Source organism: Dryobates pubescens, chromosome 2 (genome assembly GCF_014839835.1).
Source record: "Dryobates pubescens isolate bDryPub1 chromosome 2, bDryPub1.pri, whole genome shotgun sequence".
In the NCBI taxonomy this organism is placed as follows: domain Eukaryota; kingdom Metazoa; phylum Chordata; class Aves; order Piciformes; family Picidae; genus Dryobates; species Dryobates pubescens.
In genome coordinates this window covers 31,287,066-31,297,871 of record NC_071613.1, presented here as the reverse complement: position 1 = coordinate 31,297,871, position 10,806 = coordinate 31,287,066, and the positions used below count along the sequence as shown (strand labels likewise).

At 47.5% G+C, this 10,806-nt stretch overlaps 1 protein-coding gene across 1 annotated transcript; it reads right to left on the bottom strand.

Moving 5' to 3' along the window:
- Positions 1-8,068: 8,068 nt before the first annotated feature.
- Positions 8,069-10,602, bottom strand: IFT70B (intraflagellar transport 70B). Its single transcript, XM_009906663.2, has one exon. The coding sequence runs from the start codon at positions 10,561-10,563 to the stop codon at positions 8,569-8,571; it is 1,995 nt and encodes a 664-aa protein (XP_009904965.2). The 5' UTR covers positions 10,564-10,602; the 3' UTR covers positions 8,069-8,568.
- Positions 10,603-10,806: the final 204 nt, after the last annotated feature.

Sequence of the window (10,806 nt, the reverse complement as noted above, 5' to 3'; positions counted from 1 at the left end):
GCCTTCCTCATCATCCTAAAGACAAAGCTAATTACTTAGGTTACAACTCATAACAAAAACATTAATTGTTTAGGCTTCTTGTGTAAATTTACATCTGCTTGGCAAAAGGAAATGACAAAAGTTGGTACAGTCTTAAATTATGGGAGGCTAAAACACAGCCTCAGTGTTTTCAAATGCAAAAGACAGGAGGTATCTATTTAACGTGTCTCCCTAGGGAGGAATTATCCGATTTCTAACATGAGAAAACACCAAAGCCAAGGCACAGGCCTGCTGTTACTCCACCATGGAAGAACATGTTCCTTTGAAATTCTATCAGCTAGAAAATACAGGAGTAGGGTTTCAGATTTCATAGAGAAAGTTTACTGGGTTTTTTGTTTTGTTTTTTGGGGGGGAGGTTGTTGGGTTTTTTTAGTTCCAAATGATGAAAATGCTATAAATTCTATCTTAGACTCTGCAAGTGAAAGGTTTAAGAGATTACGTGAGTAAATCATTCATCCCTTCTGAATATCCTGCTGATAAAAGGGATCCCCTGATGTGATATGTACTGTCAGGTTTGAATTTGAAGCAGAGAATTTCTTCCAAACTCCCTTTAGGGAATCTGCACATTTTACACTGAATATTAGGATCACCTCTCCAGGCACAGAGGAAGCCAGAATGAGACCCTAAAGCTATGGAGAAATTATCAGAAAAAGATAAACCGGTTTCCTTTTTTATTAAATTCTCCTATAACCAGCTTTATAACCTAGAAAGTCACAAGAATTTTGCAGTATATTACACATGCTCACTTGCAGGCATTTCACAAGATCAGGAGGTGTCTCTGGGTTTTGCTCTGAACTGAGCACAAAGGCAGAGAGCAGGGCTCCTGCATCCCTTTCCAGAGACTCCATCCCACTCTAACAGCTTCATATTTTGTTGGCTGTTATATTGCTATTACCAATACTTCATGTCATCCAAAGCCCTGATTGGATTCTTGGGCAGAAGCAGGCCAAGAGGCACTTAAGTGTGGCAGAAAAGATGGTGCCATTAGTTACACAGGGAAAAGCTGTGGCTGCCCTTCATCTCTGCGCGAAGGGCGGTACCTACGTTGCACATGATAGTAAGGGTTCGTTAGAGACGGCTGGGGAGGTGCTCTGGTGTGTGAACACACACACACACACACACACACACACACACACACACACACACACACACACACTCCCTTACGGTAAAATCAGCACCAGCCTAGAGCAGCTCTAGCGAGGTCTGGGCTGTACAAACATGTACAGGACAGCCCTACGCCTAGTTAAGGGTAGGTCCTTCTCAGAGGTGTAAGGGTGCTACAGAGGGATACAACTGGCTGCTGCGGTGCACGGCATTGCCTCCCTGTCCAGGGTGAAGGTACTGGTACCCAACACTGCTCCCTCCTGCTCCCCTCCCGGCTGGTGGTGATGCCGAGAGGCAGCGCAAAAGCCTTGCTGCCTGCTCTTGCTTCCCCCTCCTAAAAACGGGGAAAGCAGTAGCAGCACGCTCCTGGAGAGCCAAAAGCAGGCCAGCGCTGGATATGAGGAGCCGGTGACCTCGCTGGGTCAGAGACTACTGCCTTTTGCCATTTGGTTTTGGCTTATTTTTTTCTTTCCCTTCCTACAAGCAGGAGGAGCAGCAAACTCTAGCATGGGCTAGGGAAAGTGGGCTTATGTCACCCTTTTGTGCCTGCAGTATTAGCTGCCGGTATTTGTTCGGTCTCATTCCCAACAATCTGGCTGTCACACACCCGTGGCGAGGACACGGGGAGAGGGATGCTCACTCTGCGCACACCACTCACCGCCCGCGGCCCCCGGCAGGCCCCGCCCCGCCGCCGCCGCTCGTCCGGCAGCAGCTGCGGCCAAAGCTGGCGCAGCAGCACCCTCTGTAGCACGGCGAGAGCACGGCGGCAGCCGCCCAGCCCTCCCTGAAGGTGACACACAAGGACATGAGATGCCGGGGGAAGAAAAACGCCGCTCTGATAAATCAGGTGGTATTTCCTAATTGAGCTGTCTCCATACCTGCCTCGCACCCACGGACAGTTGCGTGGGGTTTATTGGCGTGGTGACTATCGCTGCACTACCGAGATGGCTGAGGTAGTGGTTGGATAACAGCCATTGGTAGAGGTGGCTTTTATTGTTTCAAATCCGTGATGTACATTGACCTGCTCTGCAGGGGATGAGCGAAGGATTTATGTGCGCTCTGAAACTCCTGTCCCTCAGCCCTGATGAAGAAGCAGACCCTCCTGCTCCGCATGGGAGCTGCAGTGATAAATACTACTGACAGAGCAAGAAAATCAGATACGCCATGTCAGAACCCTTGCGTTTCTGTTTGCCAGCTGTTTGAGCGGCCGTGAATCAGTGGAGTAGGACACAAAGAGCTCTGTGAGGCACCAGAGAAATGCAGTTAAGAAAAATCCGAGCTGTGTTAATTTTAATTTGGAAGACGACTGTTAGAAAACACTTCAACCCAACAGGATCTGAGTGTTAGCCAAACCCTTCTGCCCTCTCCCACGGGAAAGAGGGCTATAAAGTAAAACGGACTCATAAAAAGCTGTTAGTCAACCTGTTCCCTGCTTGTGACATAGGGTAGCAAGGGTCCTAGAGGCAAAGTTGAAGGGGAGGAGAAGGTAAGCAGTGAGAAAGGCTGAAATTCAGAGATGGGGATGACTGTGTGCAGCAAAGAACAAAAGCATCATGAAGAAGCTCAGACCATTCAGAGCTAGTGTGTGAATTCACCCCAGGAAGTTTAAAAGTTTGTGGGGCTGAGTGATCATTCTCATGTTCCAGAATAAAATTTGGCACTTGTGTTTTTAATTTCCCTCTCTTAGCAGTTCCCAGTGGGGTAGCCGTTGGGATTCGTGTATCTCATAGGGCTGGGGCTATGCTATGCTGTAGTGGTACTACTACACATGGATGGGAGGCCAGATCTAGGGTGGGCTCTGTAGGCTACCAGTAAAGGCTAAGCCTAGCTGGGTCCTGGTGGAGGATCAGGATTCCCTGCTGACTTTCACCTCTCATTGTGCAATCTGCAGACTATTAGGGCTGGACTGCTGCCTTTGCTGGAGGCTAAAGCCAGTGTGGATATGTGGAAGTTTTGAATGCAGGCATCTAGAACAGCATGGTGTAAATAATGTATTTTGGAACAGGCTGTCCAAATCAACATTTATTCTTGTATGTAACTTTGGCATTTTTAGAGAAATAGCATTCTTTTCCTTGTCCATCTTCTAATGGAGATTGCTTACCCAGTAGAAACTGTTGACTTCACCAAGGAAGACTCAAGTCGTGTTCCGCCCTGAATCATACAAGAGTTTTACCTTATGTTTTGTATGTGTCTTACCATAAAGCCAGCCCTCTCTTAATTACTGAACATTTTTTTATCAGATCTGACTGTAGAGCTGAGCATGAGTCCCTGGCATCCACTGCCTCTGCTCTGCTGGTGGCATCAGCAGACATTTGATTAACTATAGAGATTTGAACACCAAGGGGATTCAAGGTGGGGCATGAAGTAAATCACATATTTGCATCTCAAGAATAGAATAGAATTAAACAGGTTGGAAAAGACCTCTGAGATCATCGAGTCCAACCTATCACCAAACACCATCTCATCAATTAAACCATGGCACCAACTGCCCCATCCAGTCTCTTCTTAAACACTTCCAGTGATGGTGACTCCACCACCTCCCTAGGCAGCCCATTCCAATGGCAAATCACTCAGTGAACAATTTCTTCCTAACATCTCAGGGCCTTCACTCCTGCCTTGCTCCACTTTAGAATAGAATAGAATAGAATAGAATAGAATAGAATAGAATAGAATAGAATAGAATAGAATAGAATAGAATAGAATAGAATAGAATAGAATAGAATAAACCAGGTTGGAAGAGACCTCTGAGATCATCGAGTCCAACCTATCATCCAACACTATCTAATCAACTAAACCATGGCACCAAGCACCCCATCCAGTCTCTTCCTAAACACCTCCAGTGATGGTGACTCCACTGCCTCCCTGGGCAGCACATTCCAATGGTCAATCATTCTTTCTATGAAGAACTTCTTCCTAACATCCAGCCTAAACCTCTCCTGGCATAGCTTGAGACTGTGTCCTCTTGTTCTGGTGCTGGTTGCCTGGGAGAAGAGACCAACCCCCTCCTGGCTACGACCTCCTTTCAGGTAGTTATAGAGAGCAAGAAGGTCTCCCCTGGGCCTCCTCTTCTCCAGGCTAAGCAACCCCAGCTCCCTCAGCCTCTCCTCCCAGGGCTGTGCTCCAGACCCCTCCCCAGCTTTGCTGCCCTTCTCTGGACACACTCCAGCAAGTCAACATAATTGAGCAAGGTCCAAGTTCTGGCAAGATAAAAATAACAGGCTATAGGAAATGTTGAAACCAAAAAGATCAGAACTAAATGCAAACAAACACCCATCATGTTCACTGCCATCTGCACATCTGGAGTGGTCACCACTGCTCCTGGATACCTGGACAATAAGGGAACAAGTTCTAAAATGAAACTTCAGATTTCTCCTATAAGCACCTAGTTTGCTCTAACATAATTCTCTCAAAATAAAAGCCTAAAATTAAAACAGACAGGATGGTAGGTCAACAATGTGGATAAATAATCCAGGTGCAGTGATGGCTAAAAAAGAAAGACATCCCATTGACTTTGGGAACTCTCTGTTTGAGTAAACACACTGCTCCATCTCTAACCAACACTGAGAGGAGATGAATAGGGAAGTGGTCTGCTCTTCTTGCCCTAAACCCCCAGCAGTGGCAAAAATTGTTTATGTCCAAGGGTGGAGTGGCTGGTAACTAAAACGTCCAGGAGACCACATACTGAAGAGTAGAACTACATGTGAGACAACTACTGACAGAAGAGCAGAGGCAGAACTCTCTCAGCATTAAACCCTTAATAACTAAAAAACACATACCCGTTTGGCAGCTCATGTTTTCCACCTGTATCACTGCTGTGTGTGTTCCACTGAGACCGGGCATGTGTGCCTGCACCCAAAGTCACAGAACCAAGACCCTTCAGTCCATAAGTACACTTCAGGTACTTGCCGTGTACAGGAAACATTCTGCTCCCATTTCTATTTCATTACAGACTTCATGAGGTATAAAGAAATCTAAAGCACTTACCAGCACAGGCAGGCTGCTGACAGGATGGGATGGCAGTTTGAGGCCTTTGTTCATTCAATGTGTGCTGTAATTACTGCAAGGGTCATTGGAGAAAAAGATCTGCCAAAATGCAGTACAAAACAGCTTGTCACCTGGCAATCTCTTGTATGGTTTGAGGACAAGAACATCTTACAAGATGCAGTGTAAGGACAAGGTGCAAAAGAAGCTGTTAGGTCAAATAAAATCCTGAGACTGGCAGTGATGTGCACCTTGTGCTGTACATCTTTCAGATGCTGATGCAGTAACAGAGGGCTTCTGGCTTCCTTCTCTTGGCTCCCCAACAATTAAAGAAACAAAAAAAGGCTCTTGCCTAGGAATCTGTGTTTATCTGCAGCTGATTGCTCTCCACAGCCTGCTGGGAAGATGGTCAGCTGTTTCTGGGCAGTGTTTTCTGGTTGCCTTCTCTTTTAAAAAACAAAATGAACAAGCCAGTTTTGGTTGTGGACAAAAGAACAACTGTGCTGGCTTACAGCATTAATTTAGGTGCTTTTTACAATATTTGTAAGGAGCATAAAGCACTATTTGGTGCCCTCCCTTTAAATAAAAATGTGCTTTCCTTTTAAAAATGTATTTTGTGTGTAAGTCACATAGCAGTAACACTAAATGCTGTATAAAGATGGTAATAAAACTGGTTGTAATATTTATGTATTTTTCATGACCAAAGTACTTTGCAGCTGGAGATGCTATAAATGCATTCTTGCCCCTGCAGGAGGCAACACTACTGCAAAAGACCCCAGGACCTGGTCTCTCTGGGCACAGGAGGGTCAGGCAGCTCTCTATGACAAAATGGTAGGTGGGGCACGTGTCCCCCACACGTGGCTGCAGCCATGGGAAGGTTGGATGGCTCTTGCTGAGGAAAAAGCTGTAGAGGACTGGGAGGAAAATACTGCTGGGACAGGGAGAAGGTCCCATGCAGGAGCATCTGTTGACACAGCAGAGAAAGAAACACCTGTCCCAGGTCTCATCCTGTTGTGCCTCAGCTCTGCTGCTTCCCCTTCTTTCAGCAGCAGAGGCCTCTCTGTATTTGGGGTCATGGTGTCCAGCATCACCCAACCTGCTCAGAAACCTTGTCTTGTCTGAGTGCATGGTCTACTCTGGGAGGAAAAGCAACTGAAAACAGAAGGAAAAGGGAAAATTGGGGAAAATGCTGCTATTGGCAATTCCCCCAGGATTTTCTAGTGGGGTTTTTTGTATATCTGATCTACTCCAACAGGATGAAGCAAATTCCAGGCATGATTACTCTCCTCTAACCGTGTCTTCTAAGCCAGCCACATCTTGCACAGCTTTATGGAGGCACCTCTTTTATGGGCACTTTTTTGGTTTTTTGCCACAAGGAATGTTCTCCGTTCCCACCCTGCAGCTGTGGGCTCTGCGCCTTCCATGGGGGCTGGTGAGCTCAGGGAGCACATGCCAGAGTTGGCCAACACTGTCACCTCTGCTCTAACCCCAGTAGATCCTTGTGTGTACACAGAAAGTGCAGGTAATCTTGGCTGCAGCACCCCCAATGAATGTCACACACAAGTTGTCCACCAAGAGCTGCTAGAGCACCTGAGCATCACCAAACGGTCAGCTGTGGAAAGGTCTCTACATTGCTCTCCATTTAAGGACATTCACTGTTTGCACAGGCACAAATCTGCAAAGTGAAGTTTTTTTAAACACCTTGTGGCAGTTTAGGCTGGCTGCCTCCTGTTACTGCCACATAAACTACCCCTCTGGTGTCCAGAGGGTCCCACCCCGAAGGTGGACACAGGAAACAGTGTTTTTCATATCATGCACATGTAACTCCATCTGCAAAGTCATTCTCCTGCTCTTTCTTCCCTCTCTGCTCCTGTGGGAGATGCTCCCTATTGGGTAACGGTGGGGGGAGTATCTCAAGGCCTCTGAGGCCTGGCTAGGCCTAATGCCAGGAGGAGAAGGGGGAGGTGCAGTCTCAGATCTGGCCGGCCTGAGACTAGCCTAGCAGTTGGGAGGGAAGAAAGAGCCCTGGGGGTTTTAGGCACACCCTCAGGTGGGGAAAAGGGAAGTGTTGTGAGGCTTTTGGGTGTGCTTTTGGGATTCTTTTGTCACTATGCTTGTAGCTTCTGTAAAACACTCACTGCTTTTCCATTTAACTTTCCATCACTTTTGCAATCCATTTGTGTGAGTCTCATTCTTTTGCCCTTCTCAGGGACAAGAGAGGATCTGTCTGGTCTCAAACCAGGACACACCTACTGACTTTCACAGAATATGCCCTGTGAATATTAAATAAAGAGCTGATGTTCCCCAAGTCTTTGTTTATGCTGCATAATAAATAACACAATTCCACTGTAAATTAGAAACATACTTTACAGCCTGCTGCTGTGCTTCATAGAGGGATATAACATTTGAAAACACAGGGCTCCTCCTTGTGGAGAAGCAGTTGTGGGAACTATTTAAAATCACCGTTAAGTGGGGTCTTCATAGACTAGTAATGAGCTATGGAGGCCTTTCTAGGACATCTCACTGCATTACCTGCCTGCTCTCTTTCACATTCACACTGTCTTAGCAGAGACTGGTATATTCTGAGAATGGTATTTGGATTAAAGGAGCAGGCCAGGCTGCAAAGGGAGAACTGTATTATTGAGCTGGCACTTATTACCAAATAGGTCTGCAGGGCAACAACTCTGATGGCACAGGTACAGGGACTTGGGTAGTGGCAGAAGCCAAGGGGCAGCACTGGACTGTCTCTGAAGCCAGTTAATGCTGTCCTAACAATTCTACTGCACGGGTAGACCTAAAGCAAGGTATCATCCTAACATACCCTTCTTGGAATATATTCCTGGTCCCCATATGAGGTGTACAGCTTGCCAGAATACTGTTATCAAAAAGAGAATCATAATGTTTGCAGGACTGCTTTTTTATTATAAAGCATTTTTTTCTCTGTGTTTAAATATACTATTGCTGTAGTCTGTAATGTATTAAACATACCTTGGAAAAAGCAAAAAGAAACATTTCACATACAGGTACAAATCAGAGAATTAGAACAGCTCTTTTCCTTCAATTTCTGTGCTAGAAGTGATGGAGAACAAATTATTTTCAAACAACAACCAATGAAAAGAAATTGGGTCAAAACTTCAAAAGGATACATTATTTTACAAGTGAAATTTCTACAATAATTCTGCAATTATGTTCTTGGCCAACAAATCTTAAGGTGTATTTCACATGACAAGATTACTGAGAATGCCCCTAGTTATTTGGTGCAGGTTAACTTTACGTAAATATTCTATTTTCCACTCAATGTTGTTAAAATACATGACAAAGTTTTTAAAGTTAAGCAATCAAGAAAAACCCACACTGCTGTGCACTACCATGGTAAGCCATGCCTCACAAGCATACAAAAAGAACAGATACAAAGTTCTCCTTTCTGCTGTATGGGAACATCATTTACACAGTCCATCCAATGATCTTATACATCAGTGCCCTCAAAAGCCTGGCTTCGTAGGTAACCGTATTTTTCCCACTGTGCATCCTCTTCTCTTCAAGTGGTTGCTCAATGACAGCTGGGATGTTTCTTCCATACAGCTCACACTGCTTCAGAAACTGAATGCATTCTTGAATAACGCTGTCACGTAGCACAATCATGTGCTTGGACATGTTCTCAAGCAAGGACAGGAAACACCGTTTGGCATAATACCACGTATCAGTGCTGAGTTTTTTGTTGTACGGCTCTAGACTTTTTATGACCCTTGAAATACCAAACTCATAGTTTCCCTTCACACAGTAGAGGGTACCAATGACTAGATTGACAATACAGAGATGATAGATATTTTTGTCGGGATTAACACAGGCCAGTTTCTCTTCCCCCTTCTCAATTCTCCGCATCAGTTCCTCTGCATCTTCATTCTGGCTTGTCAGGATGTAGGAAACACAGAGGTTAGCTAACACAATGGCACTCACATTAAGAATGTTGTCATAGTGCTTTTTAACTATTGGCTCATAGAGGCCAATAGCCTCTTTATACTTGTTCTCCTGCATGAAGAGCACATGAGCCACATTGAGCTTCCACACCTCATGTTCCTTACAGAACTCCACTGATTTGCGGAAAATCTTTTCTACCATTGTGTAGTTCTTCATGTCCCAGTAGATCTTCGCCTGAGCCATCAAAACAGGCACGTATTTATCCAGAGTCTCATCATACTCATTAACTGCCTTTTTTACAGCTTCATCATCCCAGTTTTGCCTTGCTTCCTGCACCTGCTTTGAGAGTTTTCTCAGCTGCTCAGCCAGTGTCCCCGCTGAATCATCTAGCTTGTGGAAGGCCTCCTCAGGGGCAGTTTGACAAGTAATAATGGCATCCAAGAAATTGTACAAGTAAGGTGTGAGCAGTTTGTATGTCAAATGGGCATTCTCTGCTAGCACATCTGCCGCCAGGTCATAGTACTGATGCTTGCAATACAGGAGTAGCAAGTTTCCAAATGTTTCTGGTGGGCAGGGGTTCTGCAGCAGAAGAAACTGCAGCTTCTCAAACCCTTCAGTGGGCTGGCTGTCCATGTTCATTAGTGCTTGATTGTGCAGCGTGACTGGATCCAGCTCCTCCTCAGCCCTTGGTGGCATATCTGTGAGTGCCTCCTGGGCTGCTTTCAGGTTGTGGAGTTGGTACTCAATGGCTGCCTTGAGGTTGAAGGCCTCCACCAAGGCTGTGCGGTGCAGCAGCAGAGTGTTGCCTACACTGCGGACATCAATGCCCTCAGTGGTCATGCCCACACTGAGCTCTGGGTGCTGGTGGATGCCATGCTTTATGATATCGGAGATATGTTTGAGGGCAGAGTCGTACTGCTTGGCTGCGTAGCAGCACAGTGCCATGTTGTAGGAGAGCTCAGGCCAATAACCCAGCACTTGCATAGCGCTGGCAAACTTGGCACTGGCCTCTTCATGCCTCCCCTGCCGGTACAGCAGGCAGCCCAGGTTGATCTCGGCGTCAGCACGCTCCGAGGGGTCCTCGGCTGCCCCGCCGTCTGCAGCAGCCACGAGCACCTCTTCTACTAGGCTCTTAGCCGCCGATAGGTCGCCTTGGGCATAGTGCATAGCGGCCTGGAGGCGCAGGGCCCGGCCCTGGTAGGCGGGGACATCCAACAGCGGGCCGGCAGCCCGCAGGGCCTCTGCGTAGAGCCCGGCCTTGTAAAGGGCCTGCGCCTGGTAGAGCCGGTACGCGTCCAGCTCGGGGTGCAGCGCCACCAGCTGCTCGTAGCACTCGGCCGCCGCAGCGAAGTCCTGCAGTTGATAGTAGCAGTAGCCCAGCAGGGAGAGACCGCCCCGGGAACGGCAGCTCTTCTGCAGCTCGCGGCTCAGCAACGACACCGCCTCGCCGCATCGCCCGCCGCAGATCAGCCTGTAGACGACGGCCGTGTACTGCCCATCGGGCACCGGCGCGGCCTCCATCGCCGCTGCCACAGTACAGGCTCTGCTGGAGCGGAAGCGGAAGCCGAGACCCTCGCTGCCATGGCAATGGCTGCTGCCGGAGCGGAAGTAGTCTCCACGCGGGCGGCCAGTCGTGCAGTGGGCGGCTGCTCTCCCGGAAGTGGCCGGGGCGAGCGCGGACGCGCAGCAAGTGGCGGCCCTAGCCGGCCGCGGGGTGCACTGGGAGCTGTAGTGCTCGGCGGCCAGGGTTACCGGCGGCAGTGC

Excerpts from the sequence above, each read along its gene's own strand:
- IFT70B (XM_009906663.2), bottom strand. The coding sequence starts at position 10,563 with ATGGAGGCCGCGCCGGTGCCCGATGGGCAGTACACGGCCGTCGTCTAC.